General features: G+C 41.5%; 1 protein-coding gene across 1 annotated transcript in view; it reads right to left on the bottom strand.

Moving 5' to 3' along the window:
* Window positions 1-1349: 1349 nt before the first annotated feature.
* The window catches only part of RMDN3 (regulator of microtubule dynamics 3), a 62487-nt gene continuing 46346 nt past the window's right edge, over window positions 1350-17490 (bottom strand). The window contains exons 10-13 of the mRNA XM_074955690.1: window positions 13875-13973; window positions 12088-12141; window positions 7560-7640; window positions 1350-2893 (exon numbers count right to left, since the gene is read on the bottom strand). Coding sequence (XP_074811791.1) covers window positions 2840-2893; window positions 7560-7640; window positions 12088-12141; window positions 13875-13973 — 288 coding nt within the window. The 3' untranslated portion in view covers window positions 1350-2839. The remainder of the gene's footprint in view (window positions 2894-7559; window positions 7641-12087; window positions 12142-13874; window positions 13974-17490) is intronic.

Raw genomic sequence — 17490 nt, 5'->3', positions numbered from 1 at the left:
GTCTCCTCATGAACTACAGCATATCACATGGCCATACAAGGAGCTGATCTACTCCTTGGTTACTTGAGGATCTATTCTACATAACAGAAGAATGCTCTGCAAGCACCCCAATCCTACTCCTATTTCATAGAGAGTTCTGCCATCAGTTTTGAGTGGAAGCATGACTGGGGCCCAACTGCACATACATTCAAATACCATCCATCCAGAATGGATTCCCTAGGAGTAGAATGGAGAAGAGGGCAGTTAATTAGGTGCTCATTAATCTCACTTCACCTAGCTCAATTGGCAGTTTCCAATTTTAATTGTATTCTCATGTCTATTTAGAAACAAGCAGACATCATCCGAACTAGAATATTCTCTTGGTAGGTCCCATGCCTTCAAAACCTGAATATTTCTATAACATTTAACTATTTGGAGATTTGCTGAAGACTTACACTTCTAGCCAGATTCTGCCTCCATGGCAGTGTGTGGACAGCAGCTTCAGTGCTCCTGCCTTTTATCTGCCTAACAGGGTTTTTTTGACTAATTTTTGGGGGCACCAGTGAGCAGTGTTCTCCCTCCCAAGCCCCCTCCTCCCCCCAGGCCAGTTTTTACTCAGGTATTGGAACCCACCCAGAGCCTCCACTGCAGCACCTCCCTGTTAGCTCCTCAGCACCTTTTAGGAAAAACAAAGAAGCCTAAAAAAGCAGAGTATGAAATCTAAACAGTCCCCCAGCTGTGACCTGGGACAGTCCCCCTCAGGACTTACGAGTCGAACAGGCATGGGGATCCTACCCACCAGAGCAGCTGTAATTAACTCTGCAATAACGGACCAGGTGTCTCTGGGAAGGATGAAGAGGACCCCAGTCAGCTGACTCAGGGGGTAAGGCCCACAGGATGCCTGGAAAACAGGGAAGTGAGACTTACAGGGTCACAAATCCCCTCCCCCACATCTTAAAATGGGTCCTGAGTAGCCTGGGAAAAGAAGCAGGGCTCATAAACAGCCCCCTGCTTCCCAATTTGGCCAGGACTCTAGAAGCATTTCCCCTCCCTGGGGGAATGCGACCCAGCAGGCGAGGACTCAAAAATCTTGAGAGAGGACTTCAGGCCCTTGGGAAAGCTAGATGCAAAAGGCCTCACCAAAGCTGTGATGGAGCTAGTACGCTCTCTAAGCGAACAAAAAAGCAACAACTAAAAAGGGGAAGCAAAAGCTTAAAAGATCTAGAAGTCCTCCGATTCCTCCTCCACAGAGGATGGTGAATTGTCAGGCTCTGATTTCTATCAGGACCTGGGAAAACTCAGCCAAGGTTGTCCCCCACCCCCACCCCCAAAAGTGCCCCCCTAATACATATGTATATGTGGTTAAGAAAGGCAATCAGATCTCATTTTCTATTAGATGGTGTGTAATTAGCTTAAATGTTTGGTTTTGTAATCCCACTCTACAGCAAATCAGACATGATATTATACAACATGTAATAAAGTGTTTAATGCCCACACACAGATAGCTGCCAGCTAAAATAAAAAATTAAAAAAGGTAAGAGGAAGCCCAGTTAGATTCCTGGGAGAAATCACTGTGCATAGAACAAGGTGAGTTGTGTTGTCCTCTGGAAAAAAGTGTTAGAGGAGAAAAAACAAACAAACAAACTTTCTGCTATTTGGAACTGACTGGAACAAATATGAGTGTTTACCTTGATTCTCCACCCCACCCCAAGTGTCATTTTGATTATACTTTGAATTTGTTAGCTAGCAGAATGAGGTGGAAAGACATTGTGCTGAACTGTCAATTTTGCCACGTGGTTCCTCCCTTTCTGCAGCAAGTGCTTCATAAAGATAATGAACAGCCTCTGCAACTTCTTTATTTACATCAGGTAGGTAAGGTTTAGATGAGTGCAGAAGACATCAATCTTTCACAATTAAGGAATCTGAAAGTGTCCACTTGGATTAAAAGATTAGCATTTTTGATGAGTGAAGAAAATCCAGTTTGTGTTCCAAGTTTAAGATTTTATCACTTTGTCTCTTATGGCAGTGATACGTTTCTTTAACATAAATTCTTATTTCTGAAGAACGTCTCTGAAAGCAGATGCACTGGTCCCATGATGTTAACCTCCTAGATATATGTTGATGAGTATTGCTGATTTTACCTTGATGACTAAAACCACTAACTAGTCAGATGAATTTGCAAAGAGACAACAGGATCACTGATTGTTTTCAGAGGGAGGTGAGGAGGGGCTGAGCAGAACTCTTGCCTTTGGTATTATGCTGAAAAAGCCATGAGCAATCAAAGAGCTCAGCAGTAAGGAAAGACTGACATTCTCAGCTCTGCCTACTAGCAATGGTTGTCACTAACTACTAAGAAATATAGGCGTAGCTAAGGGTGACTGTTGATTCCCTGCCTTCATGACACACTAGAACCATGCCTCTGACATTTTATTAAATAGAGCACAGGATCCCATCACAACTTGAACTTCACATGTTTATGTCCTCTCCTGGTGGAAGTTGAGCAATAAATACTTCTTGAAAAGTGTAGGTGGATGAATGTTAAAATCAAAGGCATACAGGAAAACTAAAATCCAATCAAGTTGATGGCTGCTGCACTGAACAGGTCAAGCGCTGGATTCATTAGACTATATCTGGTGTAACAGGCAGGCAGATGAACAGAATTAGTGTTTAGTCCTGTGAGTCTCTGCCAAGATTTAACTCCTTTGGGAAGTGCTGTTGAAACTGCAGTTTGGTTAGTTCTTTGTAAAATCTGTGGTTTGCCCATGAAGCCCAATCCAAGATTATCTGGATTGTGAAATCCTTTAGACTGCAATTTGTACTGTTCACAGTTATCAGAGAACTGGGCTTTTAAAAAAAATACTTATTCTTCTGAGATTCCTTGCATCTCCTCAATCTCCCTCTTGAGTTTTTCATCCTGAGAAAGCAAAGAAAGGATAAACATCACAATGGCCAGTGGGTTTAATCCAGTTCCATTTACAAAATGAAAGGTTACTCACTTGGTTTCATTTTCTTATTCAACCCTATGGTTTTGTTTTTTTTTTAAATCAACTTCTCATATCCCTCCTCCTACTGGATACATGTCTTTATAGTTGTTTTAAAAATTCTATTCAGGTTTTCCAAGCAGTAAGAGAAAGCCTTCCTTCTTATTTCTTTTTCACTTCTGAAAGCACAGAATTGTGTACCAGGAACTCTGGAGTTCTAACCTTGGCTTTCATGCAGACTCTTTGTTGAACTGGGTAAGCCACTTCACCTCTTTGCCTCTGTTCTTCCATAAGTATGATCAAGTTACCTATCTACCTTATGGGGTGAAGAGGCTGAATGTGTGCAATTACATTAAAAATGAAAGCCACGATATAAATATTATCTGGACCGCCTTACTAGACCCTCGTTTTCCTGTTTGTGGCATGCTGCTCTTTTCTTTATGCCATCTCAGAAAAGGGAAGTAAATGCTCATGAGTCCTTGATTTTGTCTCTTTCCTGAAACCCCCCTGCTTTTCTTATTAAGTTTTATTCCTCCAATATACTGCTTATTCTTTTGCAAAAGAATAGGACTACTTGTGGCACCTTAGAGACTAACCAATTTATTTGAGCATAAGCTTTCGTGAGCTACAGCTCACTTCATCGGATGCATACTGTGGAAAGTGTAGAAGATATTATATACACACAAAAAGCATGAAAAAATACCTCCTCCCACCCCACTCTCCTGCTGGTAATAGCTTATCTAAAGTGATCACTCTCCTTACAATGTGTATGATAATCAAGTTGGGCCATTTCCAGCACAAATCCAGGCCCCCCCCCCCACAAACTCACTCTCCTGCTCTGGAAAAGCTACGCCCCTATGTTTGGGGATGGCGTTTCCACCTGCAAACCGACCATGCCGCACTGAAGTGGCTTCACACTGTCAAAGAAACTAACAAAAAACTTCTTCGGTGGAGTTTAGCTCTCCAAGATATTGATTTTGACATCCAACACATCTCAGGAGCTTCTAACAAAGTGGCTGATGCACTCTCCCGTGAAAGTTTCCCAGAATCAACTGGTTAAAATCGTCCTTGAGATGTGGAAAATATTGTTAGTCTTTATGTACTTGGTAGTATATATTTAGAGATGCATGTGTCTTATTAACTCTGTTTTTCCTAGAGCTCCAGGTAGAAATCCCAGCCAGTGTTTCACCCTAGCTGAGATTTGGGGGGCGTGTCATAAATATAAAGGGAAGGGAAACCCCTTTAAAATCCCTCCTGGCCAGAGAAAAACTCCTCTCACCTATAAAGGGTTAAGAAGCTAAAGGTAACCTTGCTGGCACCTGACCAAAATGACCAATGAGGAGACAAGATACTTTCAAAAGCTGGGAGGAGGGAGAGAAACAAAGGGTCTCTGTCTGTATGCTGCTTTTGTCGGGGATAGAACAGGAATGGAGTCTTAGAACTTTTAGTAAGTAATCTAGCTAGGTATGCGTTAGATTATGATTTCTTTAAATGGCTGAGAAAAGAATTGTGATGAATAGAATAACTATTTCTGTCTGTGTATCTTTTTTGTAACTTAAGGTTTTGCCTAGAGGGATTCTCTATGTTTTGAATCTAATTACCCTGTAAGGTATCTACCATCCTGATTTTACAGAGGGGATTTCTTTACCTCTGTTTACTCCTATTTCTATTAAAAGCCTTCTTGTAAGAAAACTGAATGCTTTTTCATTGTTCTCAGATCCAAGGGTTTGGGTCTGTGGTCACCTATGCAAATTGAGGCTTTTTACCAAACCTTGTCCAGGAAGTGGGGTGCAAGGTTTTGGGAAGTATTTGGGGGGAAAAGACGTTTCCAAACAGCTCTTCCCCAGTAACCAGTATTTGTTTGGTGGTGGTAGTGGCCAATCCAAGGACAAAGGGTGGAATATTTTGTACCTTGGGGAAGTTTTGACCTAAGCTGGTAAAGATAAGCTTAGGAGGTTTTCATGCAGGTCCCCACATCTGTACCCTTGCGTTCAGAGTGGGGAAGGAACCTTGACATGAGTGAGTTTGTGTGTGTGTGGGGGGGGGGGGGGGGGGACACCTGGATTTGTGCTGGAAATGGCCCAACTTGATCATCATACACATTGTAAGGAGAGTGATCACTTTAGATAAGCTATTACCAGCAGGAGAGTGGGGTGGGAGGAGGTATTTTTTCATGCTTTTTGTGTGTATATAATAAGATCTTCTACACTTTCCACAGTATGCATCTGATGAAGTGGAGCTGTAGCTCACGAAAGCTTATGCTCAAATAAATTGGTTAGTCTCTAAGGTGCCACAAGTACTCCTTTTCTTTTTGCGAATACAGACTAACACGGCTGTTACTCTGAAACTTATTCTTTTGGAATATCTCCTGTTTCCAGTTAAATGTTTCATCCTAGTTCTGTCAAGAGGAACTTGAGCTGAGGAAGCTTGAGCTGAGGAAGCTACCCATTTGGCTGAATATGGCCATTTCCCATTCACATTCTGGAATTCATCAGTTTGATACCCTTTGGTTTGGCAACATTTAGCAGCTGAGTACCTTCATGCAGTAATGGATAAGTCTCTGGAGGTGGCAGCACTATCAAGTCAGCATGTTGCAGATGGCTGGCTGAGACTCCCTGCCGACCTGTGGCCTGAACCCCAGCCGAATAATTCGGCTACAGCAACACAGTCTAATGACAGATTTTAAAATACTGTGTTTGTCATAACAAAGTTGCATACTTCTATAATGTTGCCTTACATGTCAGTGTTTATTCAATAATACAGAGAATGAAGGAGTAAGATCTGGCTGACTTATCTAGATTACTTTACTTGCATTTTTGATAATTAGGATGTAAACAATAACTGATTACAAGTAATTTGGGGGGTTTCTGATCAGTCCTTGACTAACAGTAATAAACTGGCAATACCCACGCCATAACTGTATTTCCCCACACAGTAGACAGGGTGAACTTATTGTCAGGCCAGTGTAAGGGAGGATACTAGCCTACCAGTTCAGTTTCATCTGTTGTCTCAAATGCATGGCAATCAAGTGATACTTGAAGTGTGGTTATAATGAGAAAGCTATATAAAAAGGCACCATGTTATTCAGATCTGCTTTTTTGTTGTTGTATTCGGTCATATCTACTTTAATGACAAAAATACATTTTTACAGCTGCTAGCAGTGCAAAGCCAAAAAAGAGACTGCTATAGGAAAAAGTGAGATGGATTCTATTCTATTTGTGTATCATCAAAACAATTACAGCAAGATCCTGCAAATGGAATGTATCATGACCCATAATGAAGAGAAAAAAATCTGTTTAACTTTTGAATTCCAAGTTGAATTTGCAGTAGTTTGACCAACAGGTTTTGGGCTTTTTTTTTTTTTTTTTTAAACTTGTAACCTGGAAAGATTCATATGGAAAACATTAAACAGGGAGCCCCACCATGCCATTCTCATATAGTCCTTTTTTAAGAGGCTAGCCACGTACAGAGAAATGTGAGAAACAATCAAAGTTATAAGGACCTGAAATTTTTTTTACATATATATTTATATTCTATAATAAATATGGCATGAGATATATCTTCTACCACGCCATATGCTAAAATTTAAAAGATACAGATGTCTTCCCATGCCTGAGGTATTTAACATATTCTATATGTCACATAATATTAATAGTCATGGAAGCTTACCTAAAATTACTAAGCTGTATTTCCATTTTTTTTTTTGCCAACTGTTCTTTCTGGTATTTTTTAGTTTGCTACAGCTACTAGGACAGCCATACTTGGATACAGTATCAACCACTCAATGGTTTTCATTATGTTGCTTGATCACTTGGGGCATTCTGAAACTACATGCAATGAAAAGGCAAGTGTCTGTGCTAAGGAACAGACAACTATAAAGTGATAAGACAGAACATCTTTGAAGGTGAAGACAAAATGAGCGAGCTTAGAGACCTCTCTCCCAACTCTCCAAATCAGGGTTAAGGTATATACACGCAGGGCAGCATAAGGAACCTTTGCTGAATCTTTCTGTGGACTTCAGTCTCCAGGGCTCTCAACCCACCAACTCTTACCAACAGTAAATTCACAAAAGCATACAATTTAAAGAGAAAGTTCACTAGTGGACTACAGTGTGTGAAGTTTTAGCATAGATTAAAGTTTGCCATACACTTAAGTAAGAAGTGCTGAAAGATAGGGTTTGAGGAAGTTTATGTCTAAGCCTGCTTAAACATAGTTTGTATACTATAAAATAAGTATTATCTGCAAATTTTTAATAAGTTACTACCACCCAAATTACTGTTAGTTTAAAAGCTGATTTTAATGGGAGTCCATCAAAACATTTTGAAGGGCTTAGGCAATAAATATTCAAAACAAGATTTCCATATAAACACTTGGCCATTACATTACCTGCTTTTGGATCTCATAAAATTGCCCAGTGACAAATTTTACCAAATTACCAATTTCACAGGTAGAATGATATTGAATAAATGTTCCCTCATCTGATCCCAGAGGTCAAATACATATAAAAGTCTATATGTGGATCTAAAATTAAGTTTTAAAGGGTTTTTTGTTACATGATCATATTGGAGTGTCAGTGAGATAAAGAGCAGAAATTGCTACCTCATTTGTGATAACTGGCAGCTCTGAAGCCAGATTCATCCACTGAACAGCTGCAGAGTTATTCCCCAGGTCTCTGTAGCACTGTAAAGAAAAATGGCAATAATGAAAAGTGTCAAGAAACAGGAAAATAGATGTCAGTCAGCCACTCAGGGATTGGAGAAGCCAGCCTGTAATTGATGAAAAGGGCTCTTTTCACCTTTTAAACACCTACATTCAGCAATCTCAGGACTCTGCCATCTTTCCTGTAGACCCCTTCATACAAAGCACTATAAACGATACCATGTCACAAAATAAATAATTTATTTTTGATAGGAGGTTTTACAGTCCCTTATTCCTCCCCTAATATGGGCACCATTTCCCTGAGCTTGTTCTTATCTGGAAGTATAGCACCTATTTTTCTCACTGTTCTCACTATTCCTTGAGTCACCTAAATAGCCAGTGTGCAGTATGGACTCCCATACCTCCAGAGTAAGCACGGCATTTTATCAAGTACCTTTGTCTTCAAACAGCCCAGGAACAAGAGTCCAAAATCTAATTCCAAGCTCTGAGACCTACTGTCAAACTTGACAGACTTTCTAAACCCACTTCCCCCACCTTCAACAGCACCAAAAACAGTTATCCCATTGGCATAAGCAGGCCCAAGTTTTCTTAAAATGAATTCTAACCCCATCTTTCCAATGCTGAATGCAAGAGAAGCCATGTTCTGGACCCTCTGTATTATGTAGCAAGCTGGAATTAAATTCGGCAGCAGAGCCCTCGAGGTTCTGTAGTGCTCTAGATTAGTTTGCAATATATTCTGAAGAAGCTTCAGGTAATTTTAATAAAAATTTCAAATTTTTAATAGGTGTCTAATGCAATTAGTATACAATTCCTTCTGATTTTAGTTCTCAATTAAATTCAGTTATTTTTACACTGCCCCATCATTTTCGTTCTTGTGCTACATATTTATGCCCATAACTCCTAACTGCCTTGTAGAAATTGTCATGGAGGAAAGCTGGAGGCTTTGGCAGCTGGATAGTGACATTTGAACTTTTAGTTCCCAGAGAGTCATGGGAGGCAGTTTGGGATTGTGGGAGATGCATGTTATCTAGAGAGACTGTTGCTACAAGTGATCAGCAGTGAAAGTTAGCAATGCTGAGGTTTGTTATTAGTTTCAAGAGCTGACACTCCATTGGGATTGATGGGTCAGTTCACACCTCTCAGAGCTATTGTTTCAGGCTCTTACACTTAATGGCATCTTTAAATATAGTTGACATTTTAAAATAGTTAAGGGCCATAAGTTTTTTGGTTTTTAAGCTTGGACTCGGGAACACAAACTGTCAATGGATAGATTCTGCTACATATTTATGAACTCAGGAAGTATCATGTTTGATACTTGTCAAAAAGGCTCCAATTCTCGGCATTAGGCCCAGAGTCTCAGAAAGCAACTGCACAGCAGGTTTCTTTTCCTCTTCTGCATTTTGATCCCTTAGTTAAATTCTACTTCGTTCAAAGTAATTAAATATCAAGTGAATTTAGAAATCCTGTGATCAGATAGTCAACTCAAGAAGACAGTGTGGGATATAGGGAAAGAGACAAAGCACATTGGGACCCCACCACATTCTCTGACAGGTTGTGTCTTCAGAATATTTCCTCTTCTGAAACTCAAGCACTTCTATCAGAAACATTGTGTGTGTTTTATTAGGATAACAGTGAATCTAGTCATTATGGGGAGGTATGACAAAGTAGGAATTTTCTGTACTATTTTTATGAATCTTATGTGTGCCACAATTTCCTCCTATACTTTGCACTGCTATGGGAGGGGGAGGGAGGAGGAGGAAAGGATTAAGTTTGTTCTCAGGGCAGATTATGAGACACGGGGGGGGGGGGGGGGGGGGGGAGTGGCGTGTCCTGTGTGTGGTTTGAGCAGACTGCATGGGTCATTAAAAGGACTGGCCCAGGCCTACCTATATCAGTGGACAATCCAACAGAACCATGGAAAACCCCAATTACCAGAACAGTGACACCTAACAACCAACAATCCAGAGGGAGGAGGATTTCCCTGCCCCTCAGCAGGGAAGCTGAGCAGGACCCCAGCTTGGGAATAAAGGACAGAGATGTGTCAGGTGGGGGAAAAGAGAGAGCTGGTTTCTGGGAGAGGCTGAGTGACTAAGGAAGTCAGAGACAGAGCCTGAAAATGGAGTTCAATGCAACTTGGCTGGTGAATTGCTCTGGCTTGCCTAGAATGGACTATGCTTTAATCTCTCTCTGTGCTAGCCTAAGGACATCCAGTGCTGTGTTCCAGCTGACTAATAAATCCTAATCTGTTTGGAAAATGCTGCTTGGGTGTCACTGCAAATACTTGCTGAGGTTCATTCATCCCTGAAGACTGTACAAGCCTCTACCAGGTGTCTATCTTGGGCCTGGTCTACACTACAAAGTTAGGCTGAGGTAAAGCAGTTTATGTCAACCTACGTCAGCATCTACACTACAGCCTTGCTCCAGCCGATGTAAGTGCCCTACTACATCCATATAACTCCACCTCCACGAAAGGCATATGGCTTATGTCAGTGTAGTTAGGGCCATACAGTGCCTCCACAGCCATGAAATTGACAAGAAATGCTGGTAGGTTCCCTGCTGTAACACTCCCCTCCCCCCGCCTCTCAGCTGTGCAGTCACCCCGGGGCAGGTGGGGGGCTCTCAGCTCCCTGCAGAGCTAACTAGCTGGTGCCCAGGTTGGGCTCCCAGTGCTTCCCTCCCTCCCCCCAGGCAGCTGCCAGGCTCCCCGCTCCCTGCCCGAAGCCTGGGTGGCAGCTAGGCAGCTCCACGGGGAGCTGAGAGTCCCAGCGGCAGCCAGGCTCCTGGCAAGGAGCTCTGCGGGGACCCAAGAGCCTGAGATCTCAGCCCCTACACTTCCCCTCTTGAGTCGCTGGAAGTGCTTCTGGTGAGGATGTGCACCACCGACAGAAGGAGGGTAGTGTCAACACGAAAAACCGCAGAAATTACTACCGTGGCTGTAAGTTGACCTATTTTGTAGTATAGACACGTTCTCGCAGTTGGATTCACTGAACAGAGCTCACAGTGTGAAGCAGAAGTTCTGGAAGCCAGAGGCTCAGTCTAGGAAGTAGTGAGGCTGCAGGGCCTATCCTGAAGGAAAAGTGGGACTCCTTGAGGTCGGGCACACTGGAGGGTTTCCTCCAAGAGACTGTTTAAAAGCTGGGGCATAGTGCAGATCCTGTGGATCTGTGACAGGAGGTTACAATTTAACCACATTAAAGCCCTACATGAGAAATTTTCCTGTAACTCTTAAAATGTTAGCTGAATAATTAAGGTAAACCATAAGATTTTCCAATTATGGGACTGCAAAAGTTGCTGCCCCCTTCTATCAAACATGGAAGTAGTAGTGTGGTGGTGGTTTTTATTCTTCAAAGGGGCATACAGGAAAGATGGGGATTTTGAATATGCACAGATACAGGTTGGGCGTGGCAGCAAATGGGAAAAAATACCTACATGAACTTTCACTGTCGTAAATACTAAAAGAATTTGGAAACTAGAAGGTGATGCTCATTTGTGGGTGGGAAATTTAATCTAATGGGATACATAATTTCCATTCCTACACAGGCACATACAGCTAGACACGGTATGTCAAAGGCAGAACTGTGGTAGGTGCAAGGGCCTCTAAGCACCTATTAGCTCCCTTCCTGGTTTGAGATCAACTTTCAAGGTTTCATAAAACACTTTTCTTGTCAAATAAACTCTTCACCTAGTTTCAAATGCTAATAAATTCCAGGCTGGGAAACCAACATTAAACTAGCACGCTACCCAGATAAAAATTACTATCTTTGGGAACTGGGAATACAGTGATTTCACAGAAAATGACTACAGCTACACTTTGCTACGCCCACTCTGGCTGCTGTTACTAAAGCTGTTTGGGCTTTAAATATTTCCTAGACTCCAACAGGAGGCCAAAGGAACTAAGCATCAGCTTTAGCATTTAAAAGATTCAAAAACAATTTCTTCCCTCAACACAAACAACAACAAAATCAGCAAATCCTCTGCTTCAGGCCAACACATTCATGGTCTGTTTAATCATTGCCATCCATGCTGGAAAAAGAAGGTCAAACTGGGTATTTCACTCTTTCCGGGACTCTCTTCTTGCACACAGCTTAAATGTGAGGATCAGTAAACAAATGATTTGGCTCAGAAGTTAACAATGTTAATTTTTAACCAAAAAAAAAAAAAAAAAAAAACTGCGTAAAGTAATCTGAGTGCCCGTTGGAAGATCTATAAAGGCAAAATAACCAACAAAGAAAGAGCAGCTTAGAGTTCCATATCCTCCTGCCCCAGATGAATTGTTATGTCCTTGCCCATTTGTAAAAAACACACAATATTAACTTATCAGTGACTATATTTATATAGAACACTTTGCATTTCTACAGCATCTATAATCCATGGATCTCCAAATGCTTTACATACACGCCATATTGTACAAGCATATGGACTGAAGAAAACAAAATGAACTGTTCCAGTGTAAGAAATGACTGGTTACCTTAGCAATGTACACCCTTCCTGCTTTGGAAAATCCTGAGCTCAGCTTTTCAGCCTACAGAGGAGGAAAGAGGAGGATTCAGTAGGATTTCAGAAGGACGCAATTTGAACAGTTTTTTATTGCAACTCAAACAAATGTTGCCTTTAACACATGGGGCTGACTTACACACAGTTTGTGCACCAATTTAACTTTTATCTGTTTAGAAACAGATGGAGTTAAATTGGTGCAATCCCCCCAAGAGTAGTTTATATCAATTTAGATTAATTAGGAATAGATCACCCCTCGGATTTCCACAAAGTGCCTGAGATTTAATGAGCAATGTTTATGTCCTACTCTAATATTACACACTAAAAAAAACAATAAGGTTGCAAAGTCATGAGCTCAAAAGTTAGGAAACAGCAGAATTAAGATTGCCTGTGGAGGCCTACTTCGTCCCCCTTGTGCTTAAGCATTACAAGATAATACACAGTTTTTTAAAAAGAAGAGGAGTACTTGTGGCACCTTAGAGACTAACCAATTTATTTGATCATAAGCTTTCGTGAGCTACAGCTCACTTCATCGGATGCATACTGTGGAAAGTGTAGAAGATCTTTTTATATACACACAAAGCGCTTTGTGTGTATATAAAAAGATCTTCTACACTTTCCACAGTATGCATCCGATGAAGTGAGCTGTAGCTCACGAAAGCTTATGCTCAAATAAATTGGTTAGTCTCTAAGGTGCCACAAGTACTCCTCTTCTTTTTGCGAATACAGACTAACACGGCTGTTACTCTGAAACCTGACACAATTTTTTGACTCATCAGATGTGTCTCCTCCTCCCTCATGGGTCTCAATCTCCCCCACCCCAACTTCTAAACTTACTTCTTCCCACTACCCTACCAGCCTCCAGTTCCAGTCTCCATCTCCCAGGCTCATGGGCCCAAACTATTTACCACCCACTCCACCAGCTCAAGCCCTTGTCCCTTCTTCATTCAAATGAGGCAGCTTCCTCCTCCATGGCGCTTAAGCTGGGGAGTGAGGAGGGGACAATGAAGGACAATGAATGCACAAAAGAGGCAGTCTGCCTTGCTCTGTTCTGGTGGCTGGACCCGGAACTGACCCAGCCTGCAGCAGCCCAGATCTGCAACTGAGGAAAAGTCCTGCTCAATCCCAAGCTGGAACAACCTCAGAGTGGTGGATGGAATCTTAAGTTTTTAGCTATGAAACTCCAGTAAGTCCAAGCCTGTGCAAACTGTGATTTTTTTTTAAAAGGTTTAGAACATACATTTGGACAGATTTTTAAAGGGATGGCAAAAGGCATCGCTGACACCAAGGCCACCACTTGCCAAATTTCAAAACATGCTCCAAAACATGGGGGTGAGAGCGCTTGTCAAACACAAAAATCATCAGATTTTTTTTTAAAATGGGCAAATACATTTTTCCCTAGCCTTGTTCTCAGAAATTAATGGACCATATTTGGATGACATTTTAAAAAAAAATTCTTCCCGAGGCAGATACCCAGCATGAAAAATTTCAGCCTGAAAAGTTACAGTCCAGCAGAGTTATAAGCAACTGAAAAACAGGATCTTATAATAGGAAGTGTTGGGCAACCTTAATAGGCAGTGCTGCCAGCCCCGCCTATAAATTGTAGAGTAATAGTTTCATACAGTATTCAAAAGCACTATATACCAGTACAGTCCAAATCAGGATAGTATGTTTAACTGATCCATATCATACAGTCTCCAGCAATATTTAAGTATTAGAGCTATAAATGTAACAGTTTCCTTGCCCCCCAGATTTTAGTACCTTTAAAAGGTTCTGCAGTGCATCATGGACAGTGGCTGTAGGGGGTGCTTCATACAAGGCAGAAGCAGTCTTTCTTTCAAGCCATCCCAGATGAGCGATCTGCACAGAAACAGTAACATTAAACTATCAGCAAGGAAGTCAGTAGCCAGCATGCATCCCTAGGAATTCCCACAGTATATGCAAAGCATACAGGGACACCTTCATATCCACAGTATCTGCAGCAACCTCGAAGTCACGTACAAACCCATTTTGCTAACATCAGCTGACTCTGCCCAAGTACACAAATCAATCCATCTGCAGAACTTGCATTCCTTCTCCCCCCTGCCTCAACCACCATTTTACAGTTTTGGATGATTAACAGTGACACAAATATGGCTCAGAATAAAATTGGTCTCCGCAACTGGATGGTTCTGTCTAGGAAGCTCTCTGGACTGTTTAAAATCTGACCATCACCTTATTATAACCACATCTGTTTCTGGTGACTCGCCTGCACACCAGAGCAGACCCATGTTCTCCCCCTCCGAAAAGAAAAAAATTGGGGGATTAAGTCTTGTACCAGAGTATGCCTTTACCATATATACGCAGACCTCGAGAGACAAGCTTTCCACCAACACCATAAGAACGGCCATACTGGGTCAGACCAAACGTCCATCAAGCCCAGTATCCTGTCCTCTGACAGTGGCCAATGGCAGGTGCCCCAAAGGCAATGAACAGACAGGTTATCATCAACTGATCCATGCCCTGTCACCCAATCCCCTCTTCTGGCAAACAGAGGCTAGGGACAACATTCCTGCCCATCCTGGCTAATAGCCACTGATGGACCTACCTTCCAGGAATCTATCTAGCTCCCTTTTGAACCCCGTTATAGTATTGGCCTTCACAACACCCTCTGGCAAGGAGTTCTAGAGGTTGACAGTGCGTTGCCTGAAAAAATACTTTCTTGTGTTTGTTTTAAACCTGCTACCTGTATTAATTTCATTTGGTGGCCCCTTGTTCTTGTATTATGAGAAGGAGTAAACACCACTTCCTTATTTACCTTCTCTATACCACTCATGATTTTATAGACCTCTATCATATTCCCCCTTAGTCGCCTCTTGTCCGAGCTGAAAAGTCCCAGTCTTATTAATCTCTCCTCATACGGAAGCAGTTTTATACCCCTAATCATTTTTGTTGCCCTTTTCTGAATCTTTTCCAATTCCAATATATCTTTTTTGAGATGGGGCGATCACATCTGCACACAGTATTTAAGGTGTGGGCATACCATGGATTTATATAGAGGCAATATGATATTTTCTGTCTTGTTATCTATCCCTTTCTTGATGATTCCCAAACATTCTGTTCGCTTTTTTGACTGCCGCTGCACACTGAGTGGATGATTTCAGAGAACTATCCACAAGGACTCCAAGATCTCTTTCTTAAGTGGTAACAGCTAATTTAGACCCCATCATTGTATATGTATAGTTAGGATTATGTTTTCCACCGTGCATTATTTTGCATTTATCAACATTAAATTTCATCTGCCATTTTGTTACCCAGTCACCCAGTTTTGTGAGATCCTTTTGTAGCTCTTCACAGTCTGCCTGGGACTTAACTATCTTGAGTAGTTTTGTATCATCTGCAAATTTTGCCATGTCACTGTTTACCCCTTTTTTCCAGATCGTGTATGAATATGTTAAATAGGACTGGGCCCAGAACAGATCCCTGGGGGACACCACTATTTACCTCTCTCCATTCTGAAAACCGACCATTTATTCCTACCCTTCATTTCCTATCTTTTAACCAGTTACCAATCCATAAGAAGACCTTCCCTCTTATCGCGTGGCAGCTTACTTTGCTTAAGAGCCTTTAGTGAGGCTTTCTGAAAATCTAAATACACTATATTCACTGAATCTCCTTTGTCCGCATGCTTGTTGACCCCCTCAAAGAATTCTAGTAGACTGGTGAGGCATGATTTCCCTTTACAAAAACCATGTTGACTATTTCCCAACAAATTATGTTCATCTATGTGTCAGACAATTTTGTTCTTTATGATAGTTTCAACCAATTTGCCCGGTACTAAAGTGAGGCTTACTGGCCTGTAGTTGCCAGGGTCACCTCTGGAGCCCTTTTTAAAAACTGGCATTACATTAGCTATCCTCCAGTCATTTGGTACAGAAGCTGATTTAAATGATAGGTTACAGATGACAGTGAGTAGTCCTGCAATTTCACATTTGAGTTCCTTCAGAACTCTTGGGTGAATACCATCAGGTCCTGAAGACTTATTACTGTTTACTTTATGAATTTGCTCCAAAACCTCCTCTAATGACACCTCAATTTGGGACAGTGCCTCAGATCTGTCACAGAAAAAGAATGGCTCAGGTGGGGAATCTCCCCAAGATCCTCAACAGTGAAGACCAATGCAAAGAATTCAGTTAGTTTCTCCGCAATAGCCCTATTGTCTTTGAGTGCTCCTTTAGCATCTCGATCGTCCAGTGGTTCCACTGGTTGTTTAGCAGGCTTCTTGCTTCTGATGTATTTTAAAAAAAATTTACTATTACTTTTGGAGTCTTTGGCTAGCGGTTCTTCAAATTTTTTTTGGTTTTCTAATTATATTTTTATACTTCATTTGCCAGAGTTTATGCTCTTTTCTATTTTCCTCATTAGGATTTATCTTCCACTGGATGCCTTTTTGCCTCTCACCGATTCTTTTACTTTGTTGTTTAACCACAGTGGCTCTTTTTTGGTTCTCTTATTCTGTTTTTTAATTTGGGGTATACATTTAAGTTGAGCCTCTATTATGGTATCTTTAAAAAGTTTCCACGCAACTTGCAGGAATTTTACTTTTGGTCCTGTACCTTTTAATTTCCATTTCACTAACCTTCTCATTTTTGTGTAGTTCTTTCTGAAATTAAATGCTACAATGTTGGGCCGCTGTGGAGTTTTCCCCACCACCGGGATGTTAAATTTAATTATATTATGGTAACTATTACTAAGCGGTCCAGCTATATTCACCTCTTGGACCTGATCCTGTGCTCCACTTAGGACTAAATCAAGAATTGCCCTCTCCTCTTGTGGGTTCCAGGACCAGCTGCTCCAAGAAACAGTCATTTAAGGTGTCAAGGAACTTTATCTCAGCATCCCTTCCTGAGGTGATATGTACCCATGGGGATAGTTGAAAAGCAGGCAGCAGTATAGTTATAGTACTTACTCCCTGAAATCTCATTGTCCTTCTCCCAACTCTCTTATCCACCTGAAATAAGCCTCCAGCAGCCATACAACGCTCTACTATAATTCCATAGAACAAGGAATTGCTATTTCAGAGAACATCTTCCTCACTGTAGAACTCTCACAATATGCAGAAATCAAGACTATTAAGGGAATGCTGTGGAGGGGAGAAATGTTTTTGCAACTCCAGGAGAAAAGGTAATTTTCTTGGTGCCAGTCAAATGATCAAAATCTTTGTAACCAGAGATTCTGTCCTAAACATCACAGGCAGTGAGACAGACTACAGCTAAATGACACAGGACCTGGGTTTGACAGGAAGGAGGACAATGAGACAGGATGCTCAGATAAGTAGACAGAAAGGGGCCTCCTTTGAAATACCGACAGCACAGACAGCAGACAGTAGATATTGGGA

The sequence above is a fragment of the Natator depressus genome, chromosome 6 (assembly GCF_965152275.1).
Source record: "Natator depressus isolate rNatDep1 chromosome 6, rNatDep2.hap1, whole genome shotgun sequence".
Lineage (NCBI taxonomy): Eukaryota > Metazoa > Chordata > Testudines > Cheloniidae > Natator > Natator depressus.
Note: the sequence above shows the minus strand (reverse complement) of the source record. Positions and strands in the feature narration are given on the sequence as shown.